This window comes from Phodopus roborovskii, unplaced genomic scaffold (assembly GCF_943737965.1).
Source record: "Phodopus roborovskii unplaced genomic scaffold, PHOROB, whole genome shotgun sequence".
NCBI classification, from domain to species: domain Eukaryota; kingdom Metazoa; phylum Chordata; class Mammalia; order Rodentia; family Cricetidae; genus Phodopus; species Phodopus roborovskii.
The window spans coordinates 32,184,128-32,206,844 of record NW_026126469.1 but is presented as its reverse complement, the minus strand read 5'-3'; the positions used below and the strand labels follow the sequence as shown (position 1 = coordinate 32,206,844).

At 41.1% G+C, this 22,717-nt stretch overlaps 2 protein-coding genes across 2 annotated transcripts in view; one reads left to right on the top strand and one right to left on the bottom strand.

The window, feature by feature from the left end:
* The window catches only part of Dzip3 (DAZ interacting zinc finger protein 3), a 728,188-nt gene that overhangs the window by 495,833 nt on the left and 209,638 nt on the right, over positions 1-22,717 (top strand). The window lies entirely within an intron of this gene.
* Myh15 (myosin heavy chain 15) overlaps positions 1-22,717 on the bottom strand; it is a 118,951-nt gene that overhangs the window by 5,832 nt on the left and 90,402 nt on the right. Inside the window, exons 32-38 of the mRNA XM_051190945.1 lie at positions 21,925-22,049; positions 19,860-19,975; positions 14,449-14,641; positions 13,410-13,613; positions 9,371-9,496; positions 6,616-6,786; positions 2,639-2,743 (exon numbers count right to left, since the gene is read on the bottom strand). Of these exons, the coding sequence (XP_051046902.1) occupies positions 2,639-2,743; positions 6,616-6,786; positions 9,371-9,496; positions 13,410-13,613; positions 14,449-14,641; positions 19,860-19,975; positions 21,925-22,049 (1,040 nt within the window). The remainder of the gene's footprint in view (positions 1-2,638; positions 2,744-6,615; positions 6,787-9,370; positions 9,497-13,409; positions 13,614-14,448; positions 14,642-19,859; positions 19,976-21,924; positions 22,050-22,717) is intronic.

The following is a 22,717-nucleotide window of genomic DNA, read 5'->3' as shown; positions in this document are numbered from 1 at the left end:
AAAGAAGCACAACTCTAAAGTACAATGTGAAAAATGTCAGTATTGTTGAGGATAAAACAAAATTAAGCCACAACAGATCAAAAATGCAATCTTCACAACAAAGAAAACAAAACACTGATAGGTTTGGTGCATAAATCTATAAGGAAACTGCAGAGGAAAGCAATTAGAACAATTCATGAACAAGTAAGAAAAAATTACATTATCAACAAATGGTGTTTTATGATAGTTTCCTAAATGTAGTGTGGGGTCACAAAATGTCATTTCTCCAAGGTGGTTACTTTTTCTCCCATATCAACTTTGGCTTCCAGAGCTCATTGTTTTAAAAAGTGTCAAGCTAATATTAGAAAAATAAGAAGTTTAGTCATAAAACAACTGCCCAAGGGGCTGGAAACATGGCTCAGCAATTAAGAGCACTCTTTGCTCTTGCAGAGGACCCAGGTTCAGCTCCTGGCACCCACCAAGTGGTTTATAAACATGCAGGGTTCTAGTTCTAGGAGATCCAACACCCTGTTCAAAAATCTTCAGGCACCAGGCATACAGGTCCTCTGCAAGAGCAGCCAGTGTTCTTAACCTCTGTGTCTCTCCAAGACCGTGTGTGTGTGTGTGTGTGTGTGTGTGTGTTAGACAACAAAATAGTTATTTTTTAAAACACCTTTATGTACATGTATGAAAATGTCATAATGAGACCCATTACTCTGTATATTTAATATATGTTCATTAAGAACATTAAAAATAGAAAAGACTTTGTAAAATGAGAACAAAAATAATTGATAATAAAAATGTAATATATACTTACAGTGGAACTGTGTTGAGATATAAAGAAAAGAAAACTTGCAGGAAGATGAATGGAACTGGCAGTGTCACACCAATAAGGAAGCCCAGTCTCAGAAAGACAAACACCATATGTTGCCTCATGTGCAGACCCAAGCTTCTAACTAAGATACATACACTATTTTCTATCTATAAAGCTGCATGGAGTATATGGATGCTAAATGTAGTTAAAGACCAGGAAAGTAGGAATGGGAACAAAGAGGCATAAAGAGAGCAGGTGGACAGGGCAAAAGAACAAGAGTGATATAAAAGTCAAAGGGGGAATATGTGGGTTGGAATGACTGAGCAGAGCCGGGCAGTGGTCGAGGGAAGAAAGAGGGAGAGAGAACAACAAAAACTGTGCATGAAAATGTCATAAGAAAACTGGTTACTGTATGTGCTAATTAAAAGATAAACTTAAAAAAGAATGTGAAAGGGAAACAGAGCTATACAGTTACTTAAAGACTGGGAATTACTATGAGTTAAAAGAACTAAAACATTATACTGATCTAAAGTTGAGCAATGGAAAATTAAAAATATTGTTTCATAAATTTATGGTAGCCAATATTCAATATCTATAGTACAACATAACCAATACACTATGGTAGTTAATATACTGATAAAGTCTACAGTACTGTGTAGTTATGTCCTGAACCTATACATTCTCTCACCTAAGTAAACTTGATTTTTTAAGAGAAATAAATAATAGTGCTCCATGTATAAGATATACCATTTTTAAGGTGTACCATTTTAAAAACATTTTTCTTTACCTTTTCTGGGTTTAGATGTGTTTATAAACAATTATTAGACACTATGGCACACTGTCTACAGATAGGCACAGTGATAAGCACGGGTTTTAGTCTGAAAGTGTCTTCACTGTGTACTAGGCTGCAGGAAGTAGGTTTGCAGTACACTGTTGATATTCGCATTACCACTAAATTGTCATGTTTCCTTATGGCACATCTCAGAACAAATACATGCCCTTAAGTAATGCATCAGTGTGTACATGCCAACTGTGTTTTAGGAGGATGCTGTGCACTGGAGTGGAGAAGAGCCAATGGCCCCTGCTATCAGGGACTCTGTTCCATTAAAAAGAAAAAAAAAAAAAAAAAAAAAAAAAAAACAAGAAAAGCTGAATGTGGTGATGCAGTTCCATAGTCCTAGCTCTTGGGAGGCTGAAGCAGGATGATTGCTGGAGTGTACAATCTAAAGGCCAGCCTAGTTAGCATAGCAAGATTCCAAGTGCACAACGGAGGGAGAAACAGTGGCTGGAGAAAGGAAAGGGAGCCTGTCGATAATGAAACATGTCATTTGTTTAGATGTACATTGCTCATGTGTAGGGAACTTCTCCACCTTCTTTCAGTTATTTGCTTCAGGCCAATGTGAATGCTAGTTTAAAGGTTAGCTCCAGAAAACATTCTCAAAGAAGACCACATTTTAGTAATGATGTCCCCACCTGGGCCCAGGAATAAACTTCTCGAAGAGTGGACTTGTCTCCAATCCCAGTTAGCATTCCATGCAATCAGGCTGGTGAGGTGGCCACCCCTAGTGTCTACCAGTCACACTGTCTTCTTCTCACACTGTCTCTCACATGAAAATGTCTTTCTCAAAGTGCTACTAACGCTACACATGAAAAAAAAAAAGATGGAATAAATAATTTTTCCCTTCAATTGCACCTTGCCAGCTCTCACTATGAGCTCTGGAGATGGATAGACACAAGCCATGGAGAGACCAGACAGGCTGAGAAAATTGGTCATTTCAGTCTGGAAGGCCCACACTGCTGCAGGATGAACCTGACCATATCTCAGAGAACTTTCACCTGGAGTACCTGATAGGTCAGCTCTTTGATGCCGCGCTCCAGTCGGCGAGCTTCCCGCTGGGCCTCTGCCCTGCGCCTGAGTTCACCCTCCAGTTCCTCTTCCAGGTCCCGCACCTGTAACAAACCGTGATCTCAACCCATTGCTGATCATAAAGCTGCCATGCAGTTACCCAATGGAGAATTTACTGAAGGAGTGAAATGGTTAAGGGAACATATACCTGTTTTCTCTCTGGTAGTGACTAAATAGGACAATTTTTTTCTGGGAAAAAAAAATCAATCACTCAAACCAAGGCTGTTAACCTATGGGAGCTCATAAAGGCTTGGTTAAGACTTTTGGCAATGTGAGAGACTAAATCAAAGAGAGACTATGAGCCTCTTTTCTTATATTGAAACATTGCAAAACCGTGTGTGTGTGTGTGTGTGTGTGTGTGTGTGCTCTGTTCATGTGTCTGTATATGTAATGCTCTGTGTATGTGTGTGCATGCTCTGTGTGTATGTGTTTATGTGTGTACTCTGTGTGTATGTGTAGACACTGAGTACATGTATGCATGTTCTATGTGTATGGTATGTGTGTCTCTCTGTGTGTGGTTCTAAGTATGTGTGTGTATGTATGTGTATGCGTGCTCTGTGTGTTTGTCTGTATGTGTAACGGCTGTGTATCAGAACAGATGTCAAGCTGTATGCAGCAGCATTGAAGACTCTATCCCACACATCCTGATCTCAAGTTTCTCTCTCCATGTTCCCCTCAGACTCTGGATCTTACCCAGAGTCTCTGTCACGTGCATGTCACATGCAGGACTATAGCTCTGCTTTGCAGGAAAAGTACAACAGGAAACTTTCTGTGTATAGAGTCATACAAGTAAAACCATCATAATATGCACTGCTCACTATTCACCACACCCCAGTGCAAGAACAATGAAGAAAAAAACCTCAAATCTCTCCCATGATTAAGTGTACTTTCTCATGAGGGAAAGCAAAGTAAATAAAGTGAAATAGAGTGTATGGAATCATGCCAACTACTATGGAGACAAATAGGCAGGAAAGGGGCCAGAGCCTTGGTTTGGGAGGCTGTGAGCAGCTGCTTCTGTTGATGGGACATTCTCCCAGATATCCATGCATCACTCCCTGCCTTCTTGACCAACATGCCACCTCTCCTTGAGGTCTAGTCACCATTTTAGAACTGAGGCCTGGCACCCTGAGACATGGGTGGCCTTCTTCAGGCTAATCCCCCATGCTGCCATCACCTCTTGCAGCTTCTTAAGCTAAACTACCCTCTTTGTTCCTTCCAAGGAAGATACAGCAGGGCAAGTAGTTAGCAGGTATGCAACTCCCTTGTGTATAACCCATTACTACATCCTCTCTGGGCATTCTGGACATGCATTCACTAGGGACTTGCACAGTTGCAATTGTAAAGATACAGACCAAAAAAACTCCAAGTTTAAAAGGATGTGTTTAAGTTGTTCTGTTTTGTTTTGAAATGTGATCAGAGCACCTCATGGTAAAAGGTGCCTTACTGAGGGGAATCGCAGTTGCCACATAGTTTCACTGTAAGGACCTTGCAATGCAATTCTAAGGAGTAAGGGTGGTCACTGTGGGAGTGTGTCCCTCTAAAAGTCCATGTGTCTGAAACTTAAGTCCCCAGTTTTCATGTGTATTTGGAGGGGGGAGCATTTTGAATGTAATTTAAGATCAGGGTCACAAAGGTCAGACCCCTCCCCACCAGCACGATTAATGAATGACTTTAGTAAGAGCATTTGTTTGCTCTGCCTTGCCATATGATGTCCCCTGCCATATGATGTTGTATTGAAAAAGCCTTAAATAGAGGCTAACTAGATTCCAGCACCACGCTATTGGATACTGAGAGTATGAGCCAAATAAAATTCTATTGTTAATAAACCATCTCAGATGCTTTGCTATAGGGCAGAAGATTGATGAAAACAATGATATTCTAATTATAACTGTAAGTCTCTAATTTCTCAGTGTCACCTGATATCAGCTCAATGATCATTGTCATTGGTTCTAGGTCATAATAGTGAACAAATGGTAATCATGACTGTGGTGGTCTGAATGAAAATGGCCCCCATAGGCACATAGGGAGTGGCATTATTAGGAAGTGTGGCTTTGTTGGAGCAGATGCTGCCTTATTGGAGGAAGTGTGTCACTGGGGATGGGCTTTGAGGTTTCAAATGCTCAAACTAGGAGCAGTATCACTGTTGCCTACCAATCTAAACGTAAAACTCTTGGTTCCTTCTCTAGCAATGTGTCTGCCTGCACACTGCTATGCTTCCCGCCATGACAATAATAGACTAAACTTCTGAACTGTAAGCGAGCTCCAGTGAAATGTTTTCCTTTGTAAGAGCTGCCCTGGTAGTCATGGAATCTCTTTACAACAATAAAACCCTAACTAAGACAATGAGGTAAAATAATATCCTGCAATATTAAAATGGGTAATGGAAATAGCAGCATAATTCATGTACCTTTTTAAGGGAACAACACAGTTAAGTGCTTTTCCTCTTAAAAATAAACTATTGCTTCCTTTACATATGCTATTGAATAAATGTCATATTTATCTTATTACTATTTGAAGTTGTTATTTTGGTTCTTCAGGGACACAGGTCCTGAGAGGAGACCCATGCTCTGAAACATGTACATTCAAGCAGCACTAAATGTATTCAGTGGATATTAGAAAGAGAGATACCCATATGAATTTGGAAAAGGAAAGTGGTGGGCAGATAGGGAAGGAATTGGAAGAAATGAGATAGGCTGGATTTGATGAAGACACATTATTATATACGTGCATAAATATTAAATGGGAAAATTTTTAAAGTTTTTATTTTGGAAAAAAACTTGCAGTTTGCTTTATTGCCTTTTTTTGGTTTTGTGACTTTTGCTTGTTTGTCTTTAAGACATATTCCATAAGTGCTATACTAAAAGGCATTATGCTAAAGGTCACAGGGAATAATTCTTTGTATACGTTTTATGTTTGATATATATCTAGCTGTTTTACCATAAGTATTAAAATTTTAAGGATGGGTAGAATTTTTTTTCTACTTGAATTAAACTTGGCTTTTCTTTTATTTAAAACATATAAAAAGTTACATGATTTTTCCATCAAAACACCTATAAGGGTACATTTTGAAGATATAACTTCCATCTGTTTGGTCTCTACCTTGGACAAGTAATTTTTTATTTGTCTTTATCCTATTACTAATTTTGACAAAATGATCTTTCACAAGCAGAAGATTATAAACACTTTGTAACACTTTTACTTTCATTATCTTTATATTGTTACCTATGATCTCCAGAACATATTCAAGAGACCTTCATACATTTCTTTTTAATCAACACAATTGTTTGGATAGATCATGTATAGATGTACCAGAAATATGTATGCACCACTTTTCAGAAGCCCTGTGAATCATGAAGTCACAGCAGAATATTCTTTCTACATTTGTGAAGTTTACTGTATGCATATGCATAGTCATTTAAACTGACCCAGGAATTTTAAAGATACAATTTTTTTAAGGAAGTTTTAGTAAATGTCATTAAGTCCCCGTCAGGTAGATTTCACATCATTTGTGACTTTGTCATATCTGCACTGAATCTTTCTGGGTCATGGATGTGTTTCATCTCTCCTTTCTTTAGCTGTGAGGAAACAGGCACTTGCTTCAAAGAAAATGACAGGAACATTGGCACAGAAACAAGGCTGCAAGGGTGTGTGTACATAAAGTGGGCTGCCCTCTCTTCATAGAGGGGTGAGTGGGTGAAGATGTTTTTTTGCATCCATCAGTAAAAGAAGACAACTTTTATCCAGACCCAGAAAACTCTTATTGGTTGTCCCAAGGTCAAACAATAATGTATTCAGATCAGACATTTTCAGAATCTGCATGTGCCATTAAACAAAGTGATGAGGTGTGATGTTCCAGGACATTAAGGCCGTGAACGGAGATTGTTAGGCCCCTCCGATTACCCAAGCAAACTCCTACCCTGGACTCCAGCTTCTGGATTTGCTTTTTGCTTCCCAGCACAGTTGTCTGTTCTGCTTCATCCAGCCTTTTTTGCAAGTCTTTAATTGTCTGCTCCATATTCTTCCTCATTTTCTCCAAGTGAGCATTTGTGTCTTGTTCTTTCTTCAGTTCTTCTGTCGTGTTGGCTGCCTATGAAAAGAGGCAAGAGGGGCAGAAGAGATTGCTCAATGGTGAGGGTGCCTGCTGTCCTTGATCTGATCCAGGCTTGGTTCCTAGAACCCATACTGGAGCTCCAGCTTCAGCGGATTCAGTGCCCTCTTCTGGCCTCTATGAGCACCAGACACCCATGTGATTCACACATGCAGGCAAAGATCCAAACACATAAAGATATAGAATTCCTTTAAAAGGAAGAAGACATATGGGAGGAAAGGGACTTTCACAGTCCTGTAGACAGCTTATCCTATCCCAGGGAGCTTTAGTGCCTGCACTTATGAGGGCAGGGGAGGGGATGTGTGCTTCTTCCCCTCTGCACATTTAATCTCTTTCCACCCCACTCTCTCTAATCCCTGATTCCCTTGGGTTTTGATCAAATCAACCAGTAGACATTGAGGCAGCCATGTGAGAGAATGGAGTGACTATTGGTGGGGAAAAGCCTAAAATGTTGTGTCGTGTGCATTAGACAGAACATGTCTCGAAAGCAAGATGACTAAGTGAAGCAATGGCTTTTAGCTGAATAAACATCTGTAACTGGGTAAAATAACTGCTGTCATATAATGTACCAGGAAAAATGTCATAAGATACCTAAAAGTACGTGCCTTCTGATTTGCCACTGAAAACACATTCGGGCTCCAAGAATTTGATAGTAGCAGACATTCTCTGTACAAATAATCTGACACAAAGAAGGTAAACTGTGAATCCTGCTTTGGGCTTTAGCTCTATGTATAATGGCTTGGCTTCTCAATACAATTCAAAATGTTTCCTCTCTGCGTGCTTAATTTAAGAGTAAATATTTTCTGTCTATCTGGTTACCACTGCGTGTAATTTTGGAATGGTGATATTGGGAGCTACGAACTTTAAGAATTGGCACCTAATGGGAGAGTCGCAGATATACTGGGGACGTCTCATAAGGAATTGTTGGAACTCAGACTCTCTGACTTTCTGATAACATTATAGCTCCCTCCCACTTGTGTTCCGTCCATTGCAATCCCACCCACCATGAAGCCCTCACCATAGCATGGTTAGCCATGCCTTTTAAAACTCACAGGACCATAAGCTAAACCAACCTCTTTGCTTCACAATGTTATCCAGTGTCAGAAATTTTCTATAACAACAAAAATTCATGGCTAAAATAGGAGCTTGACATGTATACTAGTTACTTTCCTGTTGCTGTGAATATTTGACAGAAACAGTTGTTAAGGGATGAAGAATTTATCACGGCTCATTACTCGGGGGAAACAGAGCCACGTGGTGGGAAGCCATGGTGGCAGGAACAGCTTGGATCTGGGACACTGTTAGACTGGGAAAAATCCTTTTGATAAAGAAAACAGACTCTCTGGTCTGGGTAGAGACTTCACATCCCATTTGGGTGGAGGCATCAGTCACTTGGTCAAAGGAAGGAGCCCTGGGAAGGAAGGCTTACCTTAACCTATGATGTAGGGATGGGTAGGAGAATTTCCCCTTTGGTGAGATACCATGCTTTTTCTTCCCAGACTCACTGCTCATAGGCAGTAACTAACCACACCACATGCATGTAACTTCATGCCTCTGCTCATTTTTATGGATTACTCAGAAAAGTGTTATTTACCCTTTTCTTCTTTCTATATTTTTTCTAAGCATGCTTTCCTTAACGCTTCAGGTCTCACGTGGGGTGTTCTTATTCTTGCTCTAATATCTCCCTCCCTGATGCATGGCAATTTGTCTGTCATGAGTCTGACCTCCATGCCAGTTTAAATAGCATGACTTGTTTCCATTTATCCTTCATTCCCCTCCCCTGGATGGCAGTTGGAGTTTACAACTAACCTGCCCTGGGGTTTTTCTTTCAAACTCTAAATAAAATTGTTCTTGAGTTTCCGTTTGAGTCCATTTTCAAACTTCTTTTAATTAACGAGACTAAGAACCCCAAGATGGAATGGAGATGCCCCTGTGTCAGCAGCAGCAACATGAGGCTAACTACACCACTTTGGCAGTCAGGAAGCCTCAAGATTGTTCAGGTGTAAGCTGGTGTAAGTAGGTGACTGGGAGATAAGCATCCTGAACTTAGTGCCATCTAGGAAAATATTACCAACAACAATTTGTTTACAAGTAAATAAGGTCCACAGCACCAAACATTGCCTTTACAGTCTGGTTCTGCTACCACGGTAGTAGTATGGATTATAGACCATAAGTGGTTTAACCACTCTTCTCAAATCACCATCATAAAACCAGTACAAAACCAAGAAAAATTAAAATTTACAAGGAAACCCTGGGAGAATCCTTTCTAGACACCAGCTATATTGATTAATGCCTGAAAAAAAATAGCTAACCTAAAAAAAAAGACTATTGTCTTCACAGTATTTTGATTTTAGATATCCAATCACTCATTCTCATTGTCATTGAGGGTTAGAAGACAATTGGCTCAACTGTTCTGGCTAACCAAGAAGCCACAAGCTCAGCTAACCTCCCTAATTGTATGGGGATCAATGGAACCCATCTGGGTTGCAGGAGGTCCTGACTCTGAGTTATAGCTCTCATGAACTCTGGGACACAGACGTGAACAGACAGTCAATGGGCCCACCTCAGCAGCTGCCTTCTTGGCCTTTTCTTCTGCCTTTTGACATCCCTGCAACAACTCTTCCACTTCCTTCTGCATCTGAGCAACCTCAGCCTCCAGTTTCTTCTTCTGGCTGAGGAGGCCTGTGTTCTAAGGATAGACAGCACTCCAGTTAGATACCCCAAGACCAGCAAAGCACCGGCAAGCAGCTCTGGGTAGGAGCAATTTATCATAGTCAACCATATGCAGTTAAGCAAGAATTCCAGCTCCAGGTGGTGGTTTGGTCACAAAAGACAGATTAAATGAATGGGTTTCATTTAGAACCGTGATTCTCAAGCTGTGGCGCTCAACCCTTTTGGGGACAAAGGATGCTTTCACAGGGGTTGCGTAAGACCGTCCTTCCTATCAAATGTTTACATTACAATTATAACAGTAGCAAAATTACTGTTATGAAGCAACAATGAGAATAATCTGACGGTTGAGGGTGGTCACCACAACACGAGGAACTGTGTTGGGCAGCAGCATTAGGAAGGTTGAGAACCACTGCCAGGAGGAAAGAAATGGAATGCTGAATCAGAAGAGGTGATTCCAAATAATTCAAAGCCCGAACATGGGTTTAGTTTTTAACTTATTCAAGGAATGCTTTTTTCAGCATATAGAAATTATCTTAGAGAAGAAGTTAGAGTCACTTGCAGACATGTGGAGGATTCCAGCAAGCTACTGCAGTAAGCAGACAAACACCCTCTTTGCCCACCTGCCTTCCTTCCTTCCACTGCAGTGAGGAGGAGGAGGTGGCGGTGGAAAAGCAGATGACAAAAAGCTCAGCCGCAGCCCCTAGAATGCCATTAAAGGGAAGCCTTTGTGCTCTGTGGCCATGCTGCCCCAATTCCATTCTGATTGTCACACTGGAGGCCAAGGCCCACTTTGCTGCATCTGCCCTGTGTTTGAAGTAGGGCTTTTGTGAGAGTGTGAAACCTTAGCACAAAGAGCGCGTGTAAAAAGCATGGGCTTCCTGCTTTTCAATTCTCCTTTCATTTCGTCCTTTCACATCATCCTTTCACTGTCCTCTAGTTATTGCCTTTCTTGGGGGCAGATTAAGCCCTTGAACTGAGAAAGAAGGGATCCCGGGCTCACAGGTTCTGCCTGCCTCTCACCAGCATCATCAAGAATGCCTCTCTTTGTCATCTGGAGGGGTAGGACCTGTGCCTACAGGATTTCCAGTGCCTCCAATGTGACCTGGGGGAATGAAATGTATTTCCCTGAAGGCCCAATGGGTGCTCACTGCCCATAACTCTGTAGGAGCTCTCTCAGTGTGAAGGATGGCACATATTTAAACACTGATCTGATTGCATAGCAATCACTTCAACTTCCCTAAGGAGAGTACGATTAACACTTCTGCAAGTTTAATGCCTCCCCATCTCCCTGCTCCCATTTTCAGAAGAAGAAAGGTTAAGGTACTATGTGCATAGGATCATTTGTATGAGTTGTGCTCAGATGTCTGTTCTAAGAAAGAGATCTTTTAAGAGGAGTGTGTGTCTCCTGAATGACTGTAAGACACAGCATCCTGGGACCATGGACAGCAACTGAGAGTTTGTTGAGCCTCCTTCTGTGGCAGAGATGAGGATCTTGTAGGTCAGTGTAAGATCCAAGGGTTGGAACTCTCATGTTAATGATTCTTAAGTTTCAGAAACTGTCCTATAGACCAAGGCATCATTACCTAAGTATCCTAGTTTACTTCTCTGTTGCTGTGATGAGACACTGACCGAAGCCAACTTGGGGAGCTAAGATTTTATTTCAATTTACACTATCAATCACCAAGTCCAGGCAGCCTAGTGGTAGGAACTGATGCAGAGGCAATGCATGAGTGATGCTTACAGGATGTAACTTGTTCACTCTGCTTTCTTATACAACCAGGACCACCTGCTCAGATCCACAGTGGGATTGCCCCTGTTTTATCAGTTACTAATCAAGGAAATGCCGCCATAGACTTGCCTACATGCCAATCTAATGGAGGCAATTTCCTAATTGAGGTTTCCTCTTTCCAGGTGAGTTTAGTTTGTGTCAAATTGAGAAAGACTAAGCAGGTCACACAATACAAGGTTCCATGTACCCTTCCTCAAAATCATATCCCTCTCTCTCTCTCTCTCTCTCTCTCTCTCTCTCTCTCTCTCTCTCTTCCTCCCTCCCTATCTCCATCTCTTTCCATTTCCTCTTCACATTGGTACACATTACAATTATGGCATGCATATCAAGTGACTTGCCACCAGTAGTTACTTTGCATGGTAGATAATGGGTAATATAATTTTTAAAAAGTGGTCCAGTATGCCACATTTTATTAAGATAAAACTTAATGAAAAAAAGAACATGTTGTGGGTTTTGCTTTTGTCTTTGTTTTCTCCATTGCAGCTGAGTAAAACTCATACACTCAAGGCAAGTGATCTACACTGACCAATACACACAAACAAAGTGTTGAAATTAGTTAACCTATTAATAAATATGTATTCCCTGCACCATATTTGTTCCTGATTCATGGCATCCAGATAGATTATGTCATTGCATGAACTTACTGTAGACACAGAGTAATTGTAACACTTTGTGGTAGGTACAGTTCTAATTTCCCAGGGAGGGCATCCTGGCATTCTGGGAACAGTGATTCTTTTGTGATATGGAATCATAAGTTACTTCAAAAGAGGTCTCTGGACCCTGCCCACAAAATGCCAGTTGCACCTCCCAGTTGCTGTGGCAATTAAAATGACCCAAGAGTGGCTCTCTGTTCTTGGCGGCTTTAATTTATCCTTAACAGTCACCAAAATAAATTTTCCAGAGTGTGCATCTGATAACTTCAGCTCCCACTGCTCACAGTTCTTCAGTGGCTCCCATTATCTGCCTATCAAAGTCAAGCTGCACTGGTCTTAGTTAGACTCGGGTCCTGGTACCTTTAGCCTACAAGTCTACTGATACCATTTGCTGTCATCTCACCTAACACTACTGTCCCATTTCTTCCATGTCTCTCATGACTAGGAAGAAAACTCTTATGTCCCTACCATGTGTCTTGTGTCTTCACTATTTGGGGACAGTGAGGACATTATTTGTCATACTGGATATACTCATCTAAATGATAGCATTTGACCTAAAAATGCTCACTGCTTGACACACTTGGTATAGTCATTTGTCCCTGTCATTGTGGCTTCTTCTGCTTTCAGAAAAAAAAAATGATCTAGAAATGGTCTAAGAATCCTGCTAATTCCCATTTACACAACCTTACAGGAAAAGCCAGGAGATGGAGAGAAGCCAACCAGGATGTGAGAGATTCCTGGGATGCTGGTAATCAAGTCACTTAGAGGAAACAAGGGGAAAAGGAGGCAAGCAAATAATTTTAGACCAGTAAGAAATGTTTATCTCTCCTCTGCCATCTTGGCTGTGAATGTCCTGACAGTCCATTCTTCAAGCAGAAAGCTTAGTGTTACCGTTACATTGTACTCCCTACCATGACCACAAAAGCATATATTGAACCTCTAAGCCCTAGTTTTGCAGAATATAGCCTTATTTGGAAATAAATTTTTAAATGAGTTAATCAAGTTAACACTGGGTCATTAAGGTGGTCCATAATTTCCATATAATGTGTCCTTATGAAAAGGAGAAATCTGGACAGAGACACACTCACAGGAGAAAAAGACAAGAGCAGAATGCATGTGAGGACAAGGAATTGAAACAGGGCATCAATAGAAAAAGTGCTAGGAAACCATCACAAGCAGAGGGAAGCAGTCTTCTGTGAGTTTCAGTGGGAGCTCTTACAATACCTTGATTAGAATGACTAGCACCCAGGACTGTGAAAGAATAAACTTGTTTAAAGACGTAGTTTAAGGTGCTTTGTTCCAGGTGCTCTGGGAACCTAATACTGGCACTGAGAGATGTGATTAGCTTGTCTGCACATATTTCTGTGCATCTTGTGCCACACCTAAGACTTGACCACCATACAAATCCTTAGCTGACAGACTCATGGATGGGAACTGCTTCCTTCAAGCAACTGACCCAGCTAACAGAGAAGATGAATGTGTCCTACCTGGGTGTGGAAAAGGTTGATTCTTTCTGTGGCTTCCAGTAGCTCTTTTTCTGCCAGCTTGCGGCTACACTCTGTCTGCTCTTGCAAGGACCTCAGTTCTTCTAGTTCAGACTGAAGAAGAGTGTTGCGCTGCTCAGCCACAGCCACCTGTTCCTTCAGGTCCTTGTTCTGGTACATGCTGTCATCCAGCTGCTGTTGGAGGTCCTGCAAAAGGAAACATGGGCATGGATTTCTCCAAGTTCAACTGTTAGCAGGGGAAGTAAGAAGCACCACCATTCAAGGACAAGTTTCCAGGTTCCTGATCTCACAGATAAAAGGTTTCCTAAGCATACTGCAGAGGTAGCTCAAAGACAGTTTACTGAAGTCAAAGAGAAAAAGCATCTTGATCAACAGGGAAGGAAGTTGTTGATTTAAGCAGCGCCAGGAGGAAGGGGACAGAGAGGGAGCCAGAAAGTTAGACTGCCTACATTAGAAATGAGACAGCAGGCAAGATGAGCAACTGTCCTGAGGGGTTTGTAGTGATGGCTCACTAAAGAGTCAGTTATTTCTCCTCTTTCCTTACCTTGTTCTTAGTTTCTATCATATTCCTGGCAGCCTGTTGGCTTAGGCTAGACTTTATATTGTAAAACATAGTTTTCTTTTAAGCAGGAGAGAATTTACTTCCAAGGAAGTAACCATTTGACAAGAAAATCCCTGCTGTTGGCCTCAAGTAATGGTATCCATCCTACCATTTGTACCAGGAGGAGGCTATGAATGGAGTGTCATTCTAACATGCTGATCTAAACATGCCCCAATTGGTGTCTTGAAAGCATATGGCTATCCAGACTCAGTCTATTCCTTCTTCCTGTTCAATATCCCACTTTCAAAATGGGATATGCCCCTGAGCATGCACGACCCTGGCAGAGCTCCACCTATTTTAAGGTAAGCATGTTCCAGACTTCTTGAAGAGTGAAATTTGTGGTTTTCTTCTTTACTGCCCAGCAGATTCTGTCCCTTGGTTTTTTATCTATCTCTATCCCTTAGTGTGCCTTGAAAGTACCTTCAATTGACTCTGAAGCTGGCCCAAGGCTTTAGCTGTCTGTGACACCTGCCGGTTGGCAGCACAAAGCTGAATCTCCACCTCCTTGAGGTCCCCTTCCACCTTCTTCCTCAGTCGGGTGGCCTCAATTCTGCTGGAAGCTTCAGAATCCAGACTAGACTGCAGGGATCCCAAGGCCTGCTGATGCTTCTCCCTGGTTGTAGAGTAACATTTGGGAAGAACATCACACACCCAAATTAAAAAGAGCTACCTCTTATTTTCAAGTTATGGAAAGCATATTAAAATAAAAACATTCTCAGCAATTAACAAAATGAGGCTTGGCATTGGATTAATGAGTCTTTTGGCATTAAACTAAGAACAGCTTCTAGATCAGATTCAATATAGAACCATAAAAAGACTAGAACCAAGGTTCCTATGTTAGCTTTTTCTAAGACTCATTAAAAGATTGTTCTGGGTACTTTTATGTCAACATGACACAGCTACAGTCATTTTGGAAGTGAGATCCTTAGCTAAGAAAATGCCCACACCAGACTGGCCTGTGGGGTAAGATTGTGAGACATCAGTGTTGCTGTTGATGATGATGTGAGAGGATGAGAGGGCAGAGCTCACTGTTGCAGGTGCCATTCCTGGGCTCATGGCTCTGGTTGGTATAAGAAAGCAGGCTGAGCAAGCCATGAGGAGAAAGCCCATACATAGTGTTCCTCCATAGGTTCTATTCCAATCACAGCTTCCTGGTTCCAGTCTTGAGTTTCTCACAGTGCTTTTGGTCATGGCGTTCTATGACAGCAACAGAAGTCCTAACCAAGACAAGGATGATAAACTCTAGATTTCCTAGAGTATCTAGGGATGAAGAATTGGTGGTCCTTTAGGCAACCATACCATTGAAACTACTTCCATGTGTTAAAAAAAAAAAGTCTGAATACAGCAGGAAAGAGCTACTGAGGGTGAGATCAAACACGCTCTGAGATCCAGCCATACTGCTCTAATGGTCTACAGGCAGTCTTCAATAATAACATGGGTTTGGGTGTTTTTATTTGTTTGTTTGTTTGTTTGTTTTACATTCTCTCTCTAGGAGTTGAAGGACAATGATTAGTTGAGCAAACTAAATCCTATATAATACAGAAATTCTTTAATATTCTGTTATAAGAACAAAAGCTCTGGACAAAATCTAATTGTAAAGTGCTACCAACTCAGTTAATATCCTAATATGCAATAATTTGAACAAATCATGGGAATTTTTACTTGGCAACATTTACAAATAGTTGGGTACCATGGAACTAATTACTAGTTTGTTAATTAGAATTGTACTGCAATGAACCATTACAAGCCTTTCCCATAAGATGGTGAATGAGACAGAGTGTGTGAATCTCTGACCTCTCTTCCCTACCTGTGCTATCAAAAAGTGGGAAAACATTGTTTTCCTGGAATCCTTTGATTAGTGCCTTACTTTCCACTCTACCCTAGTTCAGTCGCTGATTTCAAGAAAAATAAGAAGAAAAAGCATTAACTTCTATTTTAACTCCTCAGTATTTGGTGGTTGTTCATCAAGAAACTTTAACTGTTATCAAAAATATAAGTCCTCTTAAGCTCATTGCAACAGAGCCCTAGTCCTAGATAGATAAATAGAAGAAAGAATTCTTTTATCCTTTTTTTGTCCTTACAGAGGCGATAACAACAAACATCAAAAGTGTATTTGCCATGGGTCAGAATTAGATACTACACTGAATAGCCACAGAGTGTGTCCTGACCTCTCATGCTGATCAGAGGACCACCACTAACTGCTAGTAGGGTTATGGATAGAGTTTTCTTTGGTTCACAGACAGGGGCCGCTACTTCTCATGACCACATTTTATTGTGGGTGGAAGGGCCACAGAAGTAGTTAGAGAAAAATATGGGAAGTAACTTTCTTATTTCATAAGAACTTTTACTCCACACTTACTTTTAACCTAGTGTTAAAACTGTTCTTGTGTTTTAGATTTAGTGCATATCTTAGATACTATGTGTTCATCTCACAGATTAGAATCCTATAAGCTTGCAGGCATGTAAAAATAATGAGGCTGCTATGAATCAAATTATGGAGCCTCCAAATGTTGAAGCCTTAAGCCACAGTATTGTGCTTGGAGATGGAATTTTAAAGCCCTATAGAGATATGTATAAAGAAGCAATGAAGATAAAATGAGGTGTTGAGGACAGGCCCTAATCTAATAGCATAGTCTTCAGAAGAAGAAGATAGTAGAAATAGATCCCCACAATAGAAAGATCAAGTGTAAATAGAGGAGGAGCCGCTCTCTGCCTTCAAGATGAGGACAGAGGCCTTAGAGGAAATGTCCTTGTCCACATCAGGATCTCAGACCTATAGTGTTCAGGCTGTGAAAACATGAATTTCTATTGTCCAAGCCTATGGGGCTTGTTTGTTCATTTGTTTTGTTTGACCGCATCCCTTGCAAGCTACCCTGATTTCCGATGGGGCAACTTCCTGTTTTTCCTCAGGTAACACTCCCTACCAGTTACCTGAAGGCTCTGTGGCCTGACATCAATTCTCTACCCACAAATACATTCTACTTCAGAAAACTGAGTGTTTCAAATGCTAGCTTTGCTATAGCTAGTTGAGAAAATTCATAAATGCTAACTGAGGAGCAGCAAAGACAATGATAATGGCCTAAGTAATGATTGCAATACAGTCAACACCATTCACACAGGATTTAAAAAAAAATCTTTCAAATCAAAACTCCCTCAAGCATATCTTTTGAAGAAAAATGAAACAATGAAGGCTGTACAGATAGCCCAGTGGCTTATGGGCATTTGCTTCTCCTGCAGAGGAGTCAAGCTTGGTTCCTAGCACCCAACATCAGGCAGCTCACAACCTCCTGTACCTCCAGCTCCAAAGGATCCAACACCTTCCTCTGGCAGTAATGATGGTGATGATGATGATGATGAAGAGGAGGAGAAGGTGGTGGTGGTTATAAATTTAAGAGGGAGTTTGGGGTAAATTGGAAGAATTGGAGGGGGAAGGGGACAGATGTTATATGAATACTGTACTCATACAAAATTTTCAAAACAATTTTTTTTGGTTAAAAATAAAGAAAAAGCAGCATCTTTGAAGAAAACCAGTGTTCTTAATGACTTGTTTGTTGTTTCTGTATTCAGATTATCATAGATTTCTTAAAAGCTATCTGTGCTTATAATGTTTCCAAGCAAATGGAACTTTTTTTAAAAAAGTGAGTTATGTCTCCATAAAAATAAAGACATAAAAGATCCAAACCTTCTCTGAGCTTAGAAATTCTGACTGCTCTAACACTACAAAAAGCACCCTGCCAACATCAAGAACTCACATATTGTTAGGAGGTAAACATCTCTCACACCAGTGGCTTGAACTTTCCCCCCACAAATGGTTTCTCTCCTGGGCTCACTCAGCATTCCTTACCAGGCTGACAGAATACTCAGCAACAGAGAATACACAGAGAGAGATCCATGGCTGCTATGCTATAAAAGCTTGACCTTCTCTGCCACCTCTAGGCCCCTTCAACTTTCTAGAGACTGTCCTAAAAGACAACTTTAGTTTCTGTGGTAATGCATATGGCTTATGTGAACATGGGATCTTCAACCTCATCCTGCCTCGGGTGATACATTTTTTGAGGTTTATAATTTACCTTATTATTCTTGGTTGCCTCGAATTCTATGCTTGGGATACATTTCACTCTTGTATTCCACTTCTTTTCATTCTAGCCCCAGATTCAGACTGAATCACTTAATTAGAGCAAGGCATTTGCTACAATCTGTGCTCACACAGAGCAGGGAGGGCCTGGGACAGTTCGTGCAATGTTTTGTGAGATGCTCATCTGTCCTTTCTGGATGCACCGATTATAGCCACTGTGAGTCATCAGCTAAAGCTAAAGCTTACACTGAGCTTGTGCCTGAGCCTCAGACACATCACAGCTCATGTTCCTTTCAGCTTTCTCCTCTTAACCTTAGCTGTTTGGATCTCTGACTACTTCCTTTGCACTGATGATTATAATTGGGGAACTGTTCTCCGACATTTAGATGTACCTGACACGACACAGACTCTCTGAGGATTCATTTTCCTCACCGGGTTTATTTATAGCTGAGTTTTAACGTTACCTGAGATCAGGCTTGGTTTTTTTTTTTTTTTTTTTCTTTTAAACTACAAAAAGATGTTCATTTTTGTTCCTTGTGTAAAGAAATAGCACAAATATTAAGGTTTTATATGTTTGCCCTTTATCAAAGAATTATTTCAGATACTCATAAGTACACTAGATTTCTCCACTAGAGCCAGTTCCTTGAAAATACTTGTGAATGAGGGCTGAGTTAACTCAGAGCACAGAAGGATAAGCTTGGCTTGGAATTCTCACTAAATATTGACCATCTGGAAGTTTGGGTAGAAAACAATCTATGGGGAAAAAAGCCTAGTTCAACAGAATGTGTTAACATGGCATTGGCTCATTTTGTTTGTTTAACAAAGACACTAAAAAAAAGTTGCCAGTTGAACCCCAAACTACTACATCATCTTCTTTGCATACTCAGGAATTTGATTAAAGTACAGTTCTCAATCTGTGGGACCAAACAACCATTTCACGTGGTGTCCCTTATAGCATCAGAAGACACAGATATTTGCGTTAAGATTCCTAGCAGTAGCAAAATTACAGTTATGAAGTAGCAAGAATAATTTTATGGTTGGGGGTGGCCACAATAAGAGAAACTGTATTAAAGGGTCACGGCATTAGAAGGTTGAGAAACACTGGGTTAAGAGAACAGCCAACAGCCAGAGAGGTGATTTAGTCACCCCAAACCTGTAGAATACAAAGCACTGTGCCCTCATCCACTTCCTGATCACCCTCATCAGCTTCTGTGGCATGCAGGTCCACCGTCCGTCCCTCCCTTAAATTCTAATCAGTAAAGTGTCCAGAGTCACCAGCTTGATACAAAGAAGTAAAGAAAGGGTCTAGCAACTGGGAATACTGTCTCACACAGTGACCTGGCAGGTAAGACTCTACTGTTTGACCAGCCTTGTTCTTGGCTCTGCTTTCTTCCAGGGGACAGGCAGGGAGGGGCTAAGCCAATATTAGCTGAAAGCACTGAGCCAAACTTTTTGTCCTTTATTCCATGGTTCGGCATCTGTTTCCTTACTACCTCTGAATGGTACTCCACAGAAGCAGAGCCACACACCACAGGTCATCTTTACCCAGTGCAGTCCTCCCCAGGCTGGACAGTAGAAAACCACAGAAGTATACTTCTATAAACAGTGATGCACTTAGTGGGAAATCCTAGTGCCGAGTTAGATCAAGTGTCTTGGCCATGTTCTGGCAGGGTCATGAAGGCAGTCCCAGAGTGAGTTCTGTTCATTCTGGGACTCTGACATTCATGGCATAGTTCAGCAACATAATCCTGAGTACCTTAACTTCTCTGTTTCTTCCTCTTTCTCCAATAGCTTTCTTTCCAGCTCTGCCTTAGCTTCTGAGAGTTCAAGCTGGAAATGAAGGATCTTGCTTTCATTCCGCTCCAGGGCTCCCTGTAACAAAAAACACCCAATGAAGTCTCCTTTTCCCCTTTTCCAAGGAAAAATGTGTGTAAAAGAAGTTCTAACAAATAAACAACAAAATACATGGAGAATAGTGATACTATGACTGCATGCATATGCAGTACAAGCTGTTGTCCAGCTAACTCTGGGCAGTCCTGAGAGAAGGGAAAGGATAACTCCATATCTTCTCTGACAAGTGTTTTTATCTTCCGCAAAGAAGAAAACTGCTTAGTAAAAGCCAAACAGCAACGACAGCAACAACAAAATTAAGAAGTTATGAATATTACGAAGGCCTCATTAGTTCTTGTCTCAATCCTGGCAGACATAAATCAAAAGCTCAGACACCAGTCTCATCAAAGGGGATGGTAGTTTCTTAAAGGAGAAACTCACCCTTTAGGATATACTGCGAAAGTGAATCTTTAAAGGTGACCTGAGATTATTTGAGTCATAGATTAAGGAATATGATTAAGTTTTTTATAAAGCCACATCCCCAAAAAGAAATAACCCCATGTTAAAAAATACATATGCAAAGTAATAAAGCATTTGAGGCTGAATTTGCAACTCGATGTATGCTGCCATCTCATGGTGTTAAGTGGTATGAACATTATGGCCTTAATACATTTTTATATGATTGCTAGTTCACTAAAGCTGCCCCTAAAATCATATTTTGTTGCTATAATGTTTAAATATATAATAAAATTTACTTTTTATTTAATATGGTGGCTTTGGAAAGTCCCCAGCTAGAGTGGCCAGAGACCCACAGAGAAGCAAATTAAATGAAGTTCACCAGCTCTGCACAAACAAGCCTTCCTAGGGGGTATGATACCAAGGGAAGGGGTTTTCAATAAACTGGAGACATTCTCAAGAAATGTCTATGCAAGAAAGAGCAATAACTGAACCAAGAGTAATTTACTGCAAAACTGCGCACAGAGTATTGTGGCACACCTATGCCAGTTTCTTACAGAGTTGTACTGGTGAGGCAGCTCGAACAGTAAGTACTTGGACAGAGGAGTTCTTGCAGCATAAATTTTCCCAAGAGGCTCTATCTAAAGTGGTCCACCACATCTTTCAAAACTCATTTCCTCCACTGGAAGGATGAGTGTATTCCAGTGTGTCCAGACCGATGTTCAGCTACTGCTTCAAGATAAAACTCAGTTGGAAGCAAAGAGTCTCTGTAGAGCCAATGACCAGTCAACCACCTGGTGACTCTGGAAGGGTAACTTCCTTTTTGGGACATCATCTTCTTTGGCATCAGATCTTCTCAGTGGTCCTGTCAATTACCTAGTCTACATCCAGGGATGAAGCACGAGTTTCTTTCCAGAACACCTTAAACACACCGGTCAAAGAGTCTGCATATAAATGACCTTTCAGACTAGATATCTGAGATTGTCACTGGAAACCTCATCTCACCAACAGATTTGGATATGGAGGTATTTAACAGACTGTTTTTAAGAGGGTATATGTACAAATCCATATTTTCAACTTTGGGGGACTATTTACTAGGAACCCTAGGGTCAACAACGTTCCAGCAAATGAATCTCCATGTTAATCCTTCAGGAAGCTCAAAGGACCTAGTTTAAGTGCAGATTCTGATTCAATAAAGTCAGAGACAGGGCAGATATTCTGGAAGTGTAACACATTGCTGAATGTTCTCGCATATGGTCTGCAAGGGTCTAGGCAGGGGATGAAGGAAATATACATATCGTGGATGTCTTCACTATGATCCGGTAACTTGAATTTACTAGTAATTATCTTGCTCTCTGAGCCTCAGTTTCCTCTGTAAAATGGCCACAGGAGTTTGCTAGGGGGATTAAAGAATCCGGCATGGTGCATAGCATATAGCAAACACCTGTGTTAGTGCCAAGGCATGGTGGCTGTTGTTTCTAATGATGGCAGACACGCTTTGCCCTCTAGGAACTCCTCCCTCTCTGGTGTTCTACCTCTGTTTCTTCCAGTGTCACTTGGGCTTCAGCCTTCTCTTGTTCAACCAATTTCTTGGCCTTTTCCACTTCAGCTAAATTCTTGATTCCTTCTCTCACCTGATTTGTGAGACTGCAAATCTGTTCTGGAAGAGGGGAGATCAGGTATGTTAGCAGAAAAATAAAGTTTTCCCAGGGACCATGTAGCTCTCAATGACTTCATGGAAAGGCTAACCCTTATCCATAGAGAACCTTCTTTGGAATTAGGGGAAAAGGGAATCCCTTCTTCAAAGTATTCCTTTGACATCTGCCAGAAGATGATGTCAACAATTAGTGAGAATGGGGCTTCTCGGGGTCTTGTGCATTGGACAGCCTGTGTAAATCAAATGGCAGTTCTGCTGGCTGGGGCCATGGCAGATTCATCTGGAGGTCCTCTCTCACAAACACATCAGGAATCCCTTCAGTCCACTTCAGTGGACAAGCTTTACAGTAAACACCACTGGTTGCCATTGTGCCAGCCACCACTCAACACTGGGATAGAAAACTTAAGCATAAGCCAGGGTATCATCTACTAACAAAGAATGGCCCTAGATAGGCTGGAAAAGCACAGGGGGCTCTGGAAAGGTAATGCCTCTTACTCATACACATGACAGTTCTGTTAGCCTTTTATGAACACAAAGCCATTGACACAATGAGTCCAGAAGTAAGCTACATGACACTCTATTGTGGTATGTTTGACGCTTCATGAAGGAGGTTCCAATACCTAAAAGCTATGTTGTCCAGCCAAGAAACTTGGGGAATTACCTAGCACAGG